Source organism: Aquarana catesbeiana, linkage group LG02, assembly GCF_042186555.1.
Source record: "Aquarana catesbeiana isolate 2022-GZ linkage group LG02, ASM4218655v1, whole genome shotgun sequence".
In the NCBI taxonomy this organism is placed as follows: Eukaryota; Metazoa; Chordata; class Amphibia; order Anura; family Ranidae; genus Aquarana; species Aquarana catesbeiana.
The window spans coordinates 696887673-696907551 of record NC_133325.1 but is presented as its reverse complement, the minus strand read 5'-3'; the positions used below and the strand labels follow the sequence as shown (position 1 = coordinate 696907551).

At 44.7% G+C, this 19879-nt stretch overlaps 1 protein-coding gene across 1 annotated transcript in view; it reads right to left on the bottom strand.

Moving 5' to 3' along the window:
- Nucleotides 1-19592, bottom strand: part of ABR (ABR activator of RhoGEF and GTPase) — a 637383-nt gene extending 617791 nt beyond the window's left edge. Inside the window, exon 1 of the mRNA XM_073616867.1 lies at nucleotides 18982-19592. Coding sequence (XP_073472968.1) covers nucleotides 18982-19462 — 481 coding nt within the window. The 5' untranslated portion in view covers nucleotides 19463-19592. The remainder of the gene's footprint in view (nucleotides 1-18981) is intronic.
- Nucleotides 19593-19879: the final 287 nt, after the last annotated feature.

Genomic DNA, 19879 nt, shown 5'->3' with positions numbered 1-19879 from the left:
AAAAATGTTTTACTATCCAAATTTAACACAAGGGCAGAAGATTTAATAGATGGAAAGTTAAAAAAAATTACTGAAGGTTCTTGGGTACTGTAGTTTGTCACCAGTAAATATCTCCTAAATGTGCACCATTTAAGAGATTTTTACTGTAGATCTTGCCGGTGACCGTCATGTCACCGGCACATGCACTCTGAAGAAACGGCACACCCGTGTCCTGTGCCGTACACGGCGGCTCACCAATGCATGCCTGGGAGTGAGGCCATCACAGCTCCGGCCACTCACACAGTCCGCGAACCCAGAAGGAAGACCGGGTGAAGATGGAAGTGGTGTGAGTGCGCCGCTGGAGGGCTTTGTTCTAAGGTAAGTTTCGCATAATGTGCTAGTATGCAATGCAATACTAGCACAATATGGCATTGCCTCGCAGGTTTTAAAAAACCACCACCACACCAGTAAGTTTACTACTGCTTTAAAGTTTATTTTTTCAAAAAAAAAAATTGCATTTGCAAAACCGCTGCCCAAATACTGGGACATAAAAATTTGCAGCAAATGTCAATTACCTAAGGTCTCTGCTAAAGGAAAAAAATGTATAATGTTTAGGGGGTTATAAGTCATTTTCTAGCAAAAATACTGATTTAAACTAAACAAAAAGTGCCACAAAAAGCCTGGTCTTAAAGTGGTTAAAATCATATGTTCATTTCCGTATTGAATTTCCCTTATTTCTAGCTTACTCCTTTTAATCTGAACAATCCTGAAGTTAGAAACATTACTTTGTAAAGAATCTCACACACTTCCTTCCTTGAAGTCTGTGATACATAGTAACCATGCGTATGAGCGGAAGAAATAGCTCCAACGCCACACACCAGCAAAAGCCGAAGTACCAAAAAAATGAAAGCTTCAGCTTGTCTCCACCCAGGCCATGCTTTGACGCATTTCACCCCATCCACGCGGCTTTGTCATGAATGGAGCTGGGCTGAAGCCACTTTCATTTGTTTGATGGCTTTTTCTTCTGCTCATACACATCGATCTGGGACAGCCTGTCTTCATGCTGGGATCCATCTAGTGCGAGTCACCGGAGTGGGGACCTGGAGCAGTACCCTAAGTTTTTTGCCTTGTGGTTACCATGCTCTGTGAGTAGGCACTGCTGTGTCACACATTTCACAGAGCATGCCTTGTGGACTACAAAGGTGCTGAGAGGAGGCATTTCAGGAGGTGGAGTCTGTACAGGAATCACTGCTTGCAGGCAGCAAGGTACCATGGGATATGTAGTCCTTACAAATGGACAGTAAAAATCAGAGGAGAAGTTGCAAAGCATGCTGGGAATTCAGGTAGTTGTGGAAAGAGATGGCCAGCAGACAGGCAGCACTCACAACATAAAAGGAGATTGTTCAATTATGTTTAGCCCCCGGTCACACCGAACATGATGTGATTTCTTGTACAGATGGCTATGCAAGTCATACCTGAACTTGTAAAAAAGTAGTGCAAGAACTACTTTCAAAATCTGGGTGCAGTTCAGAGCCGATTTGACTGCATCCATTGCGGACAACAGGGTGTGACTTGTCATGCGATTTGAAACGATCAAAGCACATGAAAAGTCACATCGGTGCTAATATTGGATTGTTAAATATACCTATTGTTTGTATTGCTATTACAATGCTAAGGTTATAAAATAAAAGTGTATGCTGTGATCATAAAGCATTTTTTACATTTTAGATGGGCTCTGTATTTTATTTCTCCAGTCGAATTCTACCTAATGTAAGATAGCTAAATAACTGAACCCAGTAGCAACAACAAGATCATTTGAATTCACACAATTTAGGTAAGCAGGTGCAAAGTTACTGGAGTTCACCACAAAAACAGGATTTAAAAAGTGCCATTAAACCCACATCATAAAAAACTATCAATAAATGCTGTATTACCTGCTGTTCATACTCACTCATGCACCGTGGGATTTGTTTTCACTATTCTGCTGCTCTCTATCTTCACCTTCTGTCCATGTCCCCAATGCAGGAGATTTTCCAGAGCAGTGCTCTGCACATGTTCAGTTTTCAACGAGTTTCTATGCTGAGTATTTCCTCCCCATCACATCTGAGCAGCCCATGTGACTATAGAGTCACACATGTGGGAGTATATACAGTGGTAAATGACAGCCCACTCCCTCCCTTCTCTTCCATGGTCACTAACCAGCTAAACACAATGGGGTGGGATACTGCATGTAGATTGATAGAGGCTTCTCCTCCCTCTTATTCTAAGACACAGGCTGGATGGGGTGTAACAGTCTGTGACTGGCAGAAATCCACCCACATCATGTTATTGCCAAAAATAAAGAAGACTTGATTTCAAATTTAGATTTGTATGAGGATTTAAAAAAAAAGTTTGATATTCATTATTTTTACTCAGTATCTCAAAGGCTGTTTTTTCTTTTGAACATGTGACCGGCAGCAGAGGACTAGAAGCCCCGTCTGCTTATGTTTCCCTGCAGACAGGCTGGGAAAGATCTGGGTCACGTGACAGCTGTATATCCATTAGGAAAAAAAGGTACTTTTTTTTTTTTAACTTTAATAATTACAGTGCAATCATCCACATACAAACATCGAAGAGACAATGTAAATTAAAAGAGTGTGTGTGTGTGTGTGTGTGTGTGTGTGTGTGTGTGTGTGTGTGTGTGTGTGTGTGTGTGTGTGTTTAGTATCACTTTAATACAACAATGCAAAGTCAAGGTTGGACAAATGTAACTATACATATATAATACTTGTGGGATCCCTCTAGAAGCACTATAGAACAAAACCATAGACTGATCACCAGGTGTCAGCAAGTCTAAGAGCTTAATGCAGCTTGAAATAATAATTAGAATAATACTATATTCTGTGCTATGAATTTCTGGTCCCCAATGGACAGTTGTCACCAGGGCCATTTTACAGAGCCATGCCCACCATCATAATATACAGTGGGGACAGAAAGTATTCAGACCCCCATAAATGTTTCACTCTTTGTTATATTGCAGCCATTTGCTAAAATCATTTAAGTTTATTTTTTTTTCCTCATTAATGTACACACAGCACCCCATATTGACAGAAAAACATGACATTTTTGCAGATTTATTAAAAAAGAAAAACTGAAATATCAAATGGTCCTAAGTATTCAGACCCTTTGCTCAGTATTTAGTAGAAGCACTCTTTTGATCTAATACAGCCATGAGTCTTTTTGGGAAAGATGCAACAAGTTTTTCACACCTGGATTTGGGGATCCTCTGCCATTCCTCCTTGCAGATTCTCTCCAGTTCTGTCAGGTTGGATGGTAAACGTTGGTGGACAGCCACTTTTAGGTCTCTCCAGAGATGCTCAATTGGGTTTAAGTCAGGGCTCTGGCTGGGCCATCCAAGAACAGTCACGGAGTTGTTGTGAAGCCACTCCATTTTTTTTAGCTGTGTGCTTAGGGTCATTGTCTTGTTGGAAGGTAAACCTTCGGCCCAGTCTGAGGTCCTGAGCATTCTGGAGAAGGTTTTCGTCCAGGATATCCCTGTACTTGGCCACATTCATCTTTCCCTCAATTGCAACCAGTCGTCCTGTCCCTGCAGCTGAAAAACACCCCCACAGCATGATGCTGCCACCACCATGCTTCACTGTTGGTACTGTATTGAACAGGTGACGATCAGTGCCTGGTTTTCTCCACACATACCGCTTAGAATTAAGACCAAAAAGTTCTATCTTGGTCTCATCAGACCAGAGAATTTTATTTCTCACCATCTTGGAGTCCTTCAGGTGTTTTTTTTAGCAAACTCCATACGGGCTTTCATGTGTCTTGCACTGAAGAGAGGCTTCCATCGGGCCACTCTACCATAAAGCCCCGACTGTTGGAGGGCTGCAGTGATGGTTGACTTTCTACAACTTTCTCCCATCTCCTGACTGCATCTCTGGAGCTCAGCCACAGTGATCCTTGGGTTCTTCTTTACCTCTCTCACCAAGGCTCTTCTCCCCTGATAGCTCAGTTTGGCCAGAAGGCCAGCTCTAGGAAGGGTTCTGGTCATCCCAAACGTCTTCTATTTAAGGATTATGGAGGCCACTGTGCTCTTTAAGTGCAGCAGAAATTTTTTTGTAACCTTGGCCAGATCTGTGCCTTGCCACAATTCTGTCTCTGAGCTCTTCAGGCAGTTCCTTTGACCTCATGATTCTCATTTGCTCTAACATGCACTGTGAGCTGTAAGGTCTTATATAGACAGGTGTGTGGCTTTCCAAATCAAGTCCAATCAGTATAATCAAACACAGATGAACTCAAATGAAGGTGTGGAACCATCTCAAGGATGATCAGAAGAAATGGACAGCACCTGAGTTAAATATATGAGCGTCACAGCAAAGGGTCTAAATACTTAGGACCATGCGATATTTCAGTTTTTCTTTTTTAATAAATCTGCAAAAATGTCAACAATTCTGTGTTTTTCTGTCAATATGGGGTGCTGTGTGTACATTAATGAGGAAAAAAATGAACTTAAATGATTTTAGCAAATGGCTGCAATATAAGAAAGAGTGGAAAATTTAAGGGGGTCTGAATACTTTGTCCCCACTGTGTGTGTGGATAGATAGATAGATAGATAGATAGATAGATAGATAGATAGATAGATAGATAGATAGATACTCATATTTTTTGGATTCAGAATGAAAGTGATGCCATGTTTTTAAGGTGTAAAACAGTGATTTTAAATAAACTGCAAGGCTTTAAAGATGGTCATTTTAAAATCATGGTTGTCCTTTAAATAATTAAGAACACCAGAAATCTGTCAAAACAAATTCCACCCTCGTCATCAATGGCTGCCTACCAAGGTCCATGTTCATTTCCTTTTCTGCATGTGCCAATGAATGTGTTACGCCCGTCATTCTTTGACATTTGTTTCTACCCACTACATAGCAAAGTTTGTCTCACTCAAGCAAGAACTGAAATTGCTTCCATTACATGGCCTTTTCTTGAAAATACTGAAACGCTAACTTAAAGAGTAGGTAAAGTCATTATAATCCAAGCACACTACAGACTGCGAAGAACTAACAACTGACATGCTATGATCACTGAATTTACTAAAAGAACTTGAAAATGTACCATTTATGTTATAGTAAATCTGTAACAACTCTGTATAATTAAAAGCGAGCCTATGACAGGAGACAAAAAAAACAAAGGTCCATTTGTCAAAACAATCAGTAGATCCAATGACACAGACAGCTAAGGTCCCATGCAAAACTCATGTAAAAGCCATGTCTAGCCCCACCCCGCCTACCTTTTAATTGTCCCTATAGGTCCTTTAATGTTATGGTTGAAGTCAATGAGCAATAAGGTGCTTTTGGAAAAAGAGCCATGCTGGACTTTTACAGAATACAGAAAAGGCCAAAATGTACAAATAATTTAAGCTGCCTTTAATGATCATGGGATTGAAGGCTGCAATATTCCAAACAAGAAACAAACATACCAAAAGAATGGAGTAAACATGGCCGCGGCACTTAATTGGTTTAAATAATTAACAAAATTAATTTATAATAATCTTTCAAGATATGCATTTGAAGCAATAAATCTGCTCAGTCCTCATGACTCAAGCATAAATTAATCAAAATTATTAAACAACAGTCCCCCTTGAAACAAGGTGACAATCCTCTTAAAGTGCCAGCGAGGAAGGGTGGGAGGGAGGGAAGCTTGTAGTGTTGGTGTTGACCACTCTGAGGGAAGACTGCTGAGAGAAGCCCCTTTTATAGGGAATTCCAAGATTCTGGAAAGTCCTGGAAAAAACTAGACGCTTTCATAAAAGGCCAATAGAAATAATAAAGTAAAACTGAGACAGAAGTTGTTGCCGCCTTAAGCATTAGAAACCACACTAAGACCCTTTTCACACGGGAGGCGTTTTTCAGGCACTTTAGCGCTAAAAATAGCGCCTGTAAAAAGCCTCAGCTGCAAACCCGGTATGAAAGCCCGAGTGATAAAACAACGCTAAAAATTGCGCCGCTTTATCGCCGACGCCTGGGCGCTTTCAGTGTGAAAGGGCTCTTAAAGGGGCAAATTTAAAATCCATCAATGCTGAGGCAAAATGCTGTTGCCGTTTTAAAGAGGAACTGCAGTCTGCTCACATAATTTGTAATAAAAACATCTTTGCCATTCTGAAGCTTCCTTCCAACCACTTTGCATATTATTTTATATATACTGCAATTCTGTACTTGCCAAATATGCTACAGATATCTCCTTCCACTAAGTTTGGCTGCATTCATTTTAACTGCGGGTAGCTGAAGCTGCTGCCTGTTCACTTCCTGGATTTACACAGACACACAGAGGCACACCTCCAGCTCTGCAGCTCTGATTGGCCTTCTTATAACTCATCCCCCCTCCCTTCCTGGCAAACTCTCACAAGAGAGAGAGAGCTGTGCACAATGTCATAAGCCTAGGCTTTTTTCCAGACAAGAAACAGGAAGTGGGCTGTATAAGGTATTTCCTGATAGAAAAAAATGTTTTATTATCCAAAGTTAAAACAAGGGCAGAAGATTTAATAGAAGGAAAGATGAAAAAAATGACTGAAGTTCCACTTTAAGCAATAGGAAAGCAGCCGCAAGCCCATGAAAAGTGGGCCCAAATGAATTGAGCCTCCTTTTTCCCATTCTGATGTGCAGCTTTCGCTGCACATAATATCTTTTTATGCATTTCTTTCCAATTTTTTTTTCCTGGGTTTGTGAGGGGATTACTTTAAAGCTCAACTCCAGCCTAACCACTTAACATACCTGTACGTCATTTGGTTGAAGTGGTTGTACTGTTTTTGAGAGCTAGTGGTCGGCTCTCCCATAACATCCGATGTGGCTAATGAGCCGCTCAGCTGTTATCGTAAGGAGCGGGTGGGGACATCTCCCCCCGCCCCCCGTCCCACCGCCTTCTGCCGCTCTGCCCGGTCTTCCATCTCACCAGGAGACTAGAGCGACCATCCGCCATGTCCATCGGCTGTGTGGAGTCCCGAATGAAGGACGAATCGGCTTTGATCGGGTCTCAGATGTGAAAACCTGCAAGCAACGTCACCCCTGGTTTACTCGGCTGCCAACGGCGCCAATTTTTAAAAAAATGGCAGTATTCCAAAATGCAGATTTTGGCGTTTTGAATACTTTTAAGTGCAAAGGAGGGATTTGGGGTCTTTTAGACCTCTGATCTCTCCATAAAGAGTACCTGTCACTGCCTATTACTGTCACAAGGGATGTTTACATTCCTTGTGATAGCAATAAAAGTGAGCCCTGTTTGAAAAAGGCTGTTCTAAGGTAATAAGGTAAACCTCAGAACAGCCTTTTTCAACCAGGGTGCCTAGGCACACTGGGGTGCCTTCAGGTTTCTTCAGGAGTGCCTTGACAAAATGTCTAAAAATTGCACAAAAAATTGTATACAAGGCAGTGGGTGGATCAAGCCTGCCTTTTCTTTACACACAAAGCCACAGGTTTTCATTGCGCACTATTACAACCTTCCAGCCGCCAGCGCCTTAAGAACCAGTGACAACATTGGTTGATAAGGAGGAGGTGGGGTGCCTGCACATCAGCACTGGGGTCACATTCACTAAGTGAAGGATAGAAAAATTGCAATACTAGTCAGTACCAGTGTGCAAAGGTGTATTTGCTTTGGAAGAATAAATCATGTTGGGTGTCTAACATGTGTGGATCTTGGTACAGTATGCTAAAATATAAGTTTCGTTTTTTGCATTTTAGAATGGGGTGGCTCAAGCTTGTGCGTAATTTTAAAAGGTGATAGTAATAAATAAATGTAGCGCTATGTGTATTAAAATATATAATATAAATATAAGGTGCAAATCTCTAATATAAATAAATCGTACATATAAATAATAAATAGTCCATTAAAAAATGAAAAATGGAAAACTCTTCTTATGATCAGTGTGTCCACCACAGTGATCATTCGTCCTCAAAAGGAGTGCACACCACCACCAGTAAAAATGCACGCTCACCTCCCAGATGAGTTAAAACGTGTTCTACTGAGGAAGGCCTGTGATTGGCCGATACGCATCTAGAAGGGAGGAGCCGATAGTGACGTTCAGCCAGGCACTGTGTATGTGGACACGGCGGCGCTACCCTGGAGGTTTACATGTGATTTTAAAAGTTTTATCTTGTAAGTGTAACTTGTCTTTTTGGGGGATTTGAATAAATTTGTATACGGAGAACACTATGGTCTCTATACTTATTATTTACATGTCCTGAACTCATGGAATCTTGAGCCAAGCTGGGAGGTGAGCCATTTCTTTGGATGCAAATGTGCTGAGTTACCATTAGATAAGAGCAATCTGGATTACCCACCATTGATTGGGAAGAGGAAGAGAAAGCAAAGAGGTTGTGGGGAGATCCGCCTGAGTTTCCTCTGGGAGGTGAGCGTGCATTTTTACTGGTGGTGGTGTGCACTCCTTTTGAGGACAAATAATCACTGATGAAATTGTGTGGACACCCTGATCATAAGAAGATTTTTCCCATTTTTTCATTTTTAATGGACTATTATTTATATGTAGGATTTATTTATATTAAAGATTTGCACCTTATATTTATATTATTAAATATTTTAATACAAATAGCGCTACATTTATTTATTACTATCAATTTTGAAATGAGTGTGGTGTATCACTTGGAATGTTTAGCAGCTGTGCACGTTTATTATTAGGTTATCACATCTAAATATCACAGTATTTTTTCACTGTTTTACTTTTGGTGCTGATTGTTTCATCTTACAATTTTAATTTGAAAGGGTACCTTGACTGATAAAAAGGTTGAGAAACACTGCCTAATGGCCCGTACACACGATCCGAATATCGTACGACCGTTTTCACTTAATAGTCACAAGTAGAAATCGAATAGGTAGATAAAGTCATGAAAATTCTCATACGATAGAAAAAAAAAATCCGAAGTGACGTCATGTGTTATAATGTATTTGTATTGTATTTTCAGACGACAACTATACTGACTGATTGGGAATCGTACGAGGAAAATTTTCGATTTTCGTGCATGCCCGATCGAATAATATCGGATGAACGGTCTTGATCGGATGTCGAAAGTACACGCAATCCGAAAATTCTTCCTCGGACGACCGTTTTCGTACGATATTCGGATGGTGTGTACGGGCCATTAGAAGAGCTTGAAGAGGACTTGTGATATCACTATTGCATATTAAAGACATCTGGAAAAGTGGGTATGTAGAGATTTTCTTCTTTTTAAGGGTGCAGAGGTGCTCCTAAGGAGGATGTGGGGTAGGCTTGAAGTTGCACTTTACCACTTGCCGACTGCGTTATAGCCGAAAGATGGATTGGGTGCGCTCTGTGATAGAGATAAAGGGCCAATCACAGCTCATCACATGTAAACAAATGACGGTTATTGGCATTACCTTTCCTCAGCACTGTTTGATAACCGGTTGTAAGGCGACATTCACAACGATACTCAGTGCCCCGATTATTAGTGCAGCATATCAGTGCAGCCTCATGAGTGCCCATCAGTGCAGAAGAAAAATGACTTATTTGCCAAATTTTAGAACAGAAACAATACTTTTTTTTTTTTTTCAAAATTTTTGGTCTTTTTTCATTTATTCAGCAAAAAATAAAAAATGCCAGTGGTGATTAAATACCACCAAAAGAAAGCTCTGTCTCAAAAAAAAAAATGATAAAAATGTCCTTTAGGTACAGTGTTGCATGACCACACAATTGTCATTCAAAGTGCGACAGCACTGAAAGCTGAAAACTGGCCTGGACAGGAATAGGGTAAAAGTAGCCAGTAGGCAAGTGGTTAAGGCCTTGCTCACATGGGGCATACTAGTGTACGCCCGTGTGAGGGCCATGTTTATTTGTACAGACAGATGAACATGAGTGCAGGATCCCGTTTAAACAATTGCAGTCCAATCCAATAAAATAGCACAGGGACATTAAAGATTCCCTATATCAGCTTGGGCAAGTGAAGAGCAGGAGCACAATCAGCAGAGGGGGGCTGTGTACACTGTACAGCAGTGGTGAGCAATCCCAAAACCATCTCAGAGAGGACCCGCTCAATGTGACCGATGATATGTGTAACAAGTACAGCGTCTCCTGCCACCGTTACTCCTCGTGGTTAAACTCTACCTTTGGCAAAAGGGGCGGCAATGCATTTCGAAGGTGTTCCATCTTTCTCAAACCCAGGCGTTCCATTAATCCCTGTGCAGGCAGTCAAACTGAAATCTACACCATAGTGTATGGTCACCTTCAAGCTTACTGCACACATTACAATATGATTATATAATCTCCTTTGGATTTGTCAACAAGTATGTAGTATAAGGGCCAGCCTGACTGTCTACAAATCCCAGGGAATACCCTGCTCAGGCTGCACTGGTTTTCTAAGTACTGCAGAATGAAGAGGTCCTCCAGGCCGATCTTATAAAAAGCTCTGCCAAAAATGTGGACTACAGTTGAGGCTTTCTCAACCCCAGATTAGTCTTGTGCACCAATTTTGTGTCTATATCCTCACGGACAGGAATGGTACTTTCCATCATGTACTGTACATCTATAAATCCTTAAAGTGATTGTAAGGGTTCATTTTTTTTTTTTTTAAATAACAAACATGTCATACCTCCACCATGCAGCTCGTTTTGCACAGAGTGGCCCCGAACCTCGTCCTCTGGGGTCCCCCGGCGGCTCTCGCAGCTCCTCCCCACATCAGATAACCCCCTAGGAGAAGTGCTCTCCGAAGGGGGTTACCGTGCAGGTGCGCTCCCGAGTCCAGCATTCGGCGTCCATAGCCACCGAATGTATGACTCGGCCCTGCCCCCTGCGTCATTGGACTTGACTGAAAGCAGCGGGAGCCAATGGCTGCGCTGCTATCAATCTATCCAATGAAGAGCCAGCCGAGCCGACCCCGGGCAGAGAGACAGCGCGTTCCCGCCGGGTCAAGTTCCAGGGCTCAGGTAAGTAAAAACGGGGGGGAGGGCTGGGGGCATTAAGATGAAAAAACACCTGGCAGTGACCGCACCCCCGTTTTACTTACCTGAGCCCATATTTCTTTCGGCGGAGACACGCTCTCCTCTCTTCACGGGATTCCAGCTCTTGATTGAATAGATTGATAGCAGCGCAGCCATTGGCTCCGACTGCTGTCAATCAAATCCAATGATGCGAGCGTCTGGGGGCGGGGCCGGGTCCAGCATTCGTGTCTATGGGCGCAATTGCTGGACTCGGGAGCGTGCCCACAAGGTAACCCCCGGGAGAGCGCTTCTCCTAGGGCGTGATCCGATGTGGGGAGGAGCTGCGAGAGCCGCCGGGGGACCTCAGAAGACAAGGTTCGGGGCCACTCTGTGCAAAACGAACTGCACAGTGGAGGCAAGAATATGTTTTTTTTTCATTTTTTTAAATAACAAACAAAACAAACCCACAATCACTTTAAAGATGTACTGACACACACAATTTTAGAGCAGAAAAAAGAACAGCAGGAGACAAACTGGGCTGTCGTCCCAGCCTGGATTCTCCGCTCTGCCAAGCAGTAACCTGCAGCAAACTGTGATTAGATGTCCAACGCCCCAAAAGACAAGCATTGGCCAACAACCATACTGTTGAAAAATTACTGGGCCAAATGTGTGTGCTCGACAGCCGTTAGGACTTTTCCTCCTGTGCACACACAGGACAGGTTTTTACACCAGATATAAAAACACTGATAAAACAGAAAGTAGGGATCTGTGCACTTTAACCCATAGCCTAGGGCACCACTATTTAGGACAGAAGTGACCACTATGGTCTCTTCTGTTATGGAAAAACACTGACAGGCTGTGTTTATATATGAGTTCAATACCAATTTAAACACTTGTTGTCACCTTTTTTTTTTCCTGGTACATCTCAGCACTGCTGATCCTCTACAGCACATACAAACACGTGACCCGCCAGGCCTTGTCATGTGGACCCTGGCGCCCAGTTTTGCAGCCAGAACTCCATTCTGCCACCTCCAGCTCTCACCCTCTGCTTCCCACTTCTGTGGGGGCCTTCGGTGTTTACAAGGACATCTTTGCTCTCAGCTGCTTCTAGATTTAACAGATCCCAGCACACACTCATGGCAGGGGCAGATCTCCAGAAACAGAGAGAGAGCAATCTCGCTGCAAGGCAATGCAGAGCCGCCTACACAGAGAGTTACTAGAGCCAGGTAGAAGAGAGAGATGCGAGGAAGCTTTGTTGGGGGGGGGGGGGGGTTTGCACACTGTGCATAGAGCACTCCTAAACTATGTACTCTGTACATAGGGCCCCCCTGGGAACCTCCCTCTTTACACAGCATACCCCTGAATGCTGCACTCTGTGCATAGCACACTTCTGAACCTTGCACTCTGTACATAGCACACCCCGGATACAACCAGCCCTTTAAGGGCAACCATAGTGCCGATGTGGCCAACATCGAAATTGAGTATGACACCCCTGCTTTACAACCTTTATGAAGCCACTTTCAATCATCATTCATTCAAGCATTTACTGCATGCAAATCTCAGAGTGGTTTTCCTTTTTGAACTTTGTAAATAGGTAAGGCTGGGTTCACACCTATGCGAACTGGATGCGGATTTCTCTGCATATAATTCGCATAGCGGGAGAATGTGACCGTCTCTCTATGGAGCCGGTTCACATATCTCCCAGGCAGTTGCGGAGCGCACTGCACAGAAATGCTGTGTCTTTGGCTCCGTTTCAGGGCTGAATTCAGGCAAAGATTCGGCTCCGAATCGGCCCTGAACCGGAGAATGAGGACGCACAGCGTTCCGATCTGCAGCCGGTTCCAGTGTGAGCCGAGCCTTAGTTTAAGATTTACCAGTCATTAGGATCCTAGACATGGGAGTGGATTCTACATATTTGTCCAACACACAAATGAATGCCTTATGATTTTGTGTTTGGTGTCTTTTTAATTTGCCTGCCAACCTACCTGCATGAGGTGGATATTTCAATAACCAAGTCTGTAGGAATACATTCCCGACACTTCAGCAATGCATTTTTTTACCTTTAGTCAGGTGGCTCTGCCTAGGCTGAGATGATGTCATCAGTAAGCTGCAGGTAGGAAGTATTTACTAACCACACAACCCAAGTGATTAGACTGTATCATGGTAGCAAGTCACAAGGTAAGTGGATGCAACAGGTCTGACCACAGCCTCTGCCTGGGATGCTGGACGGAAGAACCTCCACTGGATCTGTCCAATCACAGACCGGGATTGAATGACAGCAACGTCACAAGAGACTGTCCCATCTCCAGCAACAATATTTCATCCCTCACAGCTACAACTACTCAGTCTGATACATTGTTTACATAGGTGAAAAAATATTATAAAATTTTTTTTCATGAAATAACTATTTAGTCCATAGCCATATAAGTGTCCAACTCAGTGAGTGTTATAAACGTATAAGTGTCCAACAAGGTGGGATGATATGTTTATGGGTGGACAAGAAGTTAATCTTAGATGTCATATAAATCACAGGGATGGTGTCTCAAAACTCTTGGATGCCATGTAAATCACAGGGATGGTGTTCCAATAGTCGATATCCACAAAAAAGTATAGAAGGAGCAAATACCCTTACCGGAATGGGTGGACACGTTTGCCATACAGGCACTCACTGAGTTGGACTAAATAGTTATTTCATGAAAAAAATTTTTATAATATTTTTTCACCTATTTTACACCACTTTTTTATATGTCTGGTAGTCACATTTATGTGCACCGTTCACCTCTATTTAGTGCTGCATTTATATCACCCATCTGTTTTGCTTTGTTACTACATTGTGGATGCTGGCTGCTTTATGCGTCATCTTTTAATTTTTGTGAGTAGCGCAACATTATTGTATTTTTGTTTGTTACATTGTTTACATCCTTGTACTCCGCAGATTAATGCATGATCAGCACAATGTGCTTGGGTACTTTGTCCCTCTAGCACAGTTATTGTTACACTATTTTCAGACAGTGCAGGAATCTCACTCAGATTGCCGTTTCAACTTCCAATTTCTCAAGGGAAGCGTGAAATCATATCTTCTAATGAAAAACAAACAGCAGCTGCTGCACACTGATCAGAACCAATCTGCAATCTGACTTCACAGTCCCCTTTGTGATCTTTGGGCATGAATTACTCCAAGTTACCTGCAGCTACATAGGTCAGTGAGGGATTGTTGTAAAGCCCAATTACTCCTTGTTAAGAACATGTAAACGTGTTAATGCCCAAAGCTTAGCCATAGGTGCATTTTAAACGTGAAGGCTGGTTACTTGCTCTGGGCAACTGTGATTTTTGTTCTAGATTTTCCTTGTTCCACTTTTTCAGAATGAGCCACGATGTCTGGGACACAGTCCAAATAACTAGAAGAGAGCAAACAGATGAAAGCAAGGGGAACTAAAAAGAAGGAACTTCCAAATTTTTGTTTTTTTTTAAACTCTGTTCATGCTTCACTGGATGCAGAAAAGCAAATACAAAAGGAGGATTCAAAGTGTCAACTTCCGTCTCAAATAGTGTCGCTGCTCATAGCAACCAATCAGCTTTCATCTTTTATTATACAGTGCACTAAAATGTTTTAGCACGCGTTGCAGTGGGGTTTTTTTTTCCCAATGTCTAACATTAACCCTATATGCTGTAGCATGCTGCGAGGAGTTACAGCACAATGGAACATGTTGCGCCTTGCACATAGATGCAACATGTCAATCTTTTCAGCTTGAAACTGCCGGTTGCCAAAGCCGATTCTGGTATGGATGTATACAGTGGGCAAAATAAGTATTGAACACATCACCATATTTCTAAGTGCTAGTGACATGAAATTTTAACCACGTCAGTAACAATTCATTCAATCCATACAAAGAAACAAAAACAAATAAATTCTGAAATTAAGTTATGTGTACTAAAAAGGAAAGACACAGGGAAAAAGTATTGAACACATAAAGAAAGGGAGGTGCAAAAAGGCATGGAAAGCCAAGACACCAACTGAAATCTATCAGTAATTAGAAAGCAATCCTGCCCCTTGTCAACGCAACTTTTTCATAGAACAATTCTCCTGCACTTGGGTGGTAGGTGTAGGGATGTGTAGTGCCAACGGCCTTGCTGCCCTCCTGACGACAATGGGTATCCTTGGAACTGGAAACCATTTAGAAAAAGGAGGGCGCACCGACCTAGTGCATTACCAAAAATAAATTAAATTTATTCCGTAGAAAAATAAAGATGATTGTACTCACTAACAGACGCGATGTATAGACATATCACAGCATAGGCAGATGTGAACAGTCTCTCTCTAGTCTGAACCAGCGATGCTGACATTTGAGGCAGCTAACGCGTTTCGAGAGAGAACTCTTCAGAGCCAACGTGATGAATCATCACTTCGGCTCGGAAAAGCATTCTCCCTTGAAACGCGTTAGATGCCTCTAACATCGCCTGATCTTCCGGCATCACAGATTCATCGCAACAAACTAGAGAGAGGCCATGGTGGGTGGCGGCTCCAAGCTAAAGTGTTCTTTGCTCACTGGATCAGTTTTCTTACGCTGGCATCCCTACTATCCTGAGTGCCAATGGGGCACTACACCTCAGCCTGGAGCGGGACCACCAAGTACTTACTGCCTTAGGGAACCTTTTCAGCACACACCAACGCACTGCATCGGTAGGACTAAAGCAATTAGACACAGGGCAGGTTGGTTTGTTCCTGTGTTGGGATTACATTGAGCAAATCTACCCAACCCTGCTGATGTGGATGAACCTTTACGCCTGGTACACACTACGTTTTTTTCATTCAACCCAGTGGGCTGAATAAAAAAAAAAAAAAATAGACTGCTGTACTAACACAAACTATGTTAGTGCAGTGATCTCCCCTGTTGTGCCCTTCCGCCAGAACACACCGGTCACACTTGCAGCCATTGGCTTAAAGCGATGATCTGATGCCGATCAGCTGCTGGCTGTTCATCATGCTTGTTTGACAGACGCTGGTCATGAGACCAGCTTTTGTTGGACAGGGAGCCGTACACAAGGGGCCGAAATTCAGATGGTTCCTGCTGAACCGTTTTCAGACAATTTTCAGCCCATGTTTCCCCAGCATTAGACCTAGGGACTGTGGGATCAGAACTGTCTGCTCCTGCAAAACACATGTGAATGAGCCCCAAAGCTGGGTATACAGTAGAAGTCAAATCGGGAGAAAATACATGATGTTTTACAGCAAGTCGCTACTAATTGTTTTTGTTTTTTGACTAATTGTTGTTTATGGTTTCTAATCATTTGCAGTCTTTTGTATCAGATTTTTCTCATAGAAAAACAGTACACATTAAAGTAAATCATTATTTGTGTTCACATACGAAAAAAAATTTGGAGTTTGTCCCTTCGGATTTCAAAAGTTGCAAATCAAAGGATCGTTCCACATACAGGATTTTGTTTAACGATTTTCTCAGTGTGTACCCCGCTTTATTTCCATTTATAGAGCGAGGATTCAGCCTGACTTTCTAGCCAAGAGAGACGGCTTCCACTCCTCTATAAACTATCAGAATATCTACTCATCAAAAAAAGTACAGCACCATGGGGAACAACAGCTTTCATCTGTATCTGCTTTAACTGGCCTGCAACCTTTTCCCTTAAATAGCACATGCCTACTCATGCAAAACGATCGATCGCTGGCTGCATTCATTTAGCTGTGGTCTGAAACGGCAATAAAACTGTTATTGCTCCGGATTCCTTACCTTTTTGAAAAGTAAAAAAAAAAAAAAAAAGTCATACTGGGGGTACATGTAAAAGGTTTTGACTGATACCAGGGTAGATTTACATGGCATTTGTTCATGAAGTCATTCCCACACGCGGTCATGCTGCACTTTCACATAGATTTGCTTGTAATCAGAAAATCAGCGAGTTACATCGAATATAACTATCACTTTCTACGATCATCTATTCCACAACATTGCAGAGAATGTTATGGGCCAACACATAGCAGGGCATTTTATAGGCTCAAAGTTGACAGGCTGTTTTTTTTTCTAGACTACAGAAAACCTTGTGCCAAGTATGGACAGATCTCCTCATTGAGTAACCAGAGACACGGCCAGCTTGGATGGTTCCTCTGCTGGAGATCTGGGAAGATTTGCACTTTGCTTCCTGCACACAATCAAAGGATTCTCTTATTTTCCTGATGGAACACAAAACACGGGGCCACATAGAGGGATAGGACAACCTGGTGGATCTCTGGAACTGTCTGTGGCCTTGATGTCCAGCTGGTCACATGATGGAAAAAAATAAAATCAAGCATCACATAGATGGACTTCAAAACAGAAAATATCTCCCTTCCGTCAATCATACAGTGTGGTGTGCAGGCTCAGAGATGAGCGGCGTGTTCTGTGTTTACAAATCATCTTGTGGAGAACAGAGATGTGATGACAATCACTGATCACACTTCCCATTCTCTCATCTACCCCATCATTACATAAAAGACAACGGATTTGCTTCAATGCAATTTGGTTTGTCCATCAAAACCAATTTTTTACAATGAGAATGAATTAAAAAAAATTCTACTAACGAAACTGCCTTTTATCACATTAGATTTGTGAATGATAGAATTTCTTCATCAGGGTAATCGTTCTACCCCATGATCGTACTGTCACATGTATGGCCAGACAGCATTCAGGATCAGGAGCCGGTCATCTAGTTCTAGATCCACCAATAAAGTCAGCCAAAGGTCCATCTGCCATCATAAATCACCCCCCCCCCCCCCGAATGTCCGAATACGGCATGTCAGTGTATGGCAGCACCCCCAGCAGGTCACTGTAAACCCCCCATGTCAGTGTAGCACCCCCTGGGGATGCCAGCGAAGGCAGCACCCCTCAGCATGTCAGTGTGGCACCCCTCAGGATGTTTTAGCGGTGCCCCCCCCAGTAATGTCAGTGTAGAGCCACCCCCCAGGATTTTCAGTGCTGAACCCCCCTGCATGTCAATGAAATACCTCCAGGATGTCCATGCAGCACCCCCCCAAAAAAAAAAATCAGTGAAGTAACTCCCCATGTCAGTGCAGCAGCAGCACCCCCCCCCCAGGGATGTCAGTGCAGCAACCCCCCCCCCCCAGGGATGTCAGTGACAGCAGCAACCCCCCCCCCCCCCCCCAGGGATGTCAGTGACAGCAGCAACCCCCCCCCAGGGATGTCAGTGACAGCAGCAACCCCCCCCCCGGGGATGTCAGTGACAGCAGCAACCCCCCCCCCGGGGATGTCAGTGACAGCAGCAACCCCCCCCCCAGGGATGTCAGTGACAGCAGCAAACCCCCCCCCCCCCAGGGATGTCAGTGACAGCAGCAAACCCCCCCCCCCACAGGGATGTCAGTGACAGCAGCAAACACCCCTCCCCCCACAGGGATATCAGTGACAGCAGCAACCCCCCCCCCGGGATGTCAGTGACAGCAGCAACCCCCCCCCGGGATGTCAGTGACAGCAGCAACCCCCCCCCCCCCCCGGGATGTCAGTGACAGCAGCAACCCCCCCCCCCCCCGGGATGTCAGTGACAGCAGCAACCCCCCCCCCGGGATGTCAGTGACAGCAGCAACCCCCCCCGGATGTCAGTGACAGCAGCAACTCCCCCCCCAGGGATGTCAGTGCAGCAGCAGCAGCACCCCCCCAGGGATGTCAGTGCAGCAGCAGCAGCACCCCCCCAGGGATGTCAGTGCAGCAGCAGCAGCACCCCCCCCAGGGATGTCAGTGCAGCAGCAGCACCCCCCCAGGGATGTCAGTGCAGCAGCACCCCCCCAGAGATGTCAGTGCAGCAGCACCCCCCCCAGAGATGTCAGTGCAGCAGCACCCCCCCCCCCAGGGATGTCAGTGCAGCACAACCCCCCCAGAGATGTCAGTGCAGCAGCACCCCCCCCCCCAGAGATGTCAGTGCAGCAGCACCCCCCCCCCCCCAGGGATGTCAGTGCAGCACAACCCCCCCAGAGATGTCAGTGCAGCAGCACCCCCCCCCCCAGAGATGTCAGTGCAGCACAACCCCCCCCAGGGATGTCAGTGCAGCACCCCCCCCCCATATCAGTGTCCCCCCTACCTATGGAGTCGTCATCCTCCCGGTCGGAGCTCAGGTATCCGTTGCTGTTCCTCTCCGGTGAGCTGTGTCCGGGGGATTCTCGGTGCAGTCGTCCTAATCTTCTCCGTCGGGGTTGTCCCGGGGGTGTCCCGTCGTCCAGGCCGGTGATGAGGTTGCTGAGGACGAATCTCTCGGTGTCGGGGTGTAGGAAGTCCCGGTCCGGGGGGGTCTCTCGGACGGTCACCCTCTTAGGAGGGGTTGGTGGGGGCACCTTGAACCTCTGGCGGGGGATGGGCTTGGCTCCGGCCCGGTTCAGGACGCTCTCCAGGTAGAACACTTTGAACTTCTCCTCGGCTAACACTTGTTGCAGCTTCTTCAGCTTCTCCCGGCACCGCTCCAGCTCCAGCCGCATATCATCCACCGAGCTCAGCTCCATCACCGGAGCCTCCTCCCCCGGGAACTCCGCCCGCCAGTGTGCCGCGAACTCCTCCGGGTCCCACATGTCTGTCTACCGGGATCACTTCCCTTCTCTACCCGATCACAGCGCACCGAGCCCGGCGATCACCATCCTGACACAGCCGCACAAACTTTCCTCCGGAGGGGGCGGGGCGAGCGGGATAACGTCATCGGCACCTCCGCCTCTCCGGAGACAGGGGGCGGGGCCGAGCAGGAGGAACTTCCACACTTGTCAGAGTCCAGGTACTGAGCGCGGGGAGGGGCGGGGCGTCAGGTGTTCATCCTCTGTGTGCCCCGCCCACAGGACGGTCAGTACCAAGGACTATACCTACCTGACTGATCAGTCTGTACTACTGAAGTGTGCACCAATAGATTCCTGAAATGTCACAATCTACAGCAACCGTGCAATTGTATCATTTATTAGTAGTAGTTAGTATAGCTGTTATTATTATTTCTATTATTA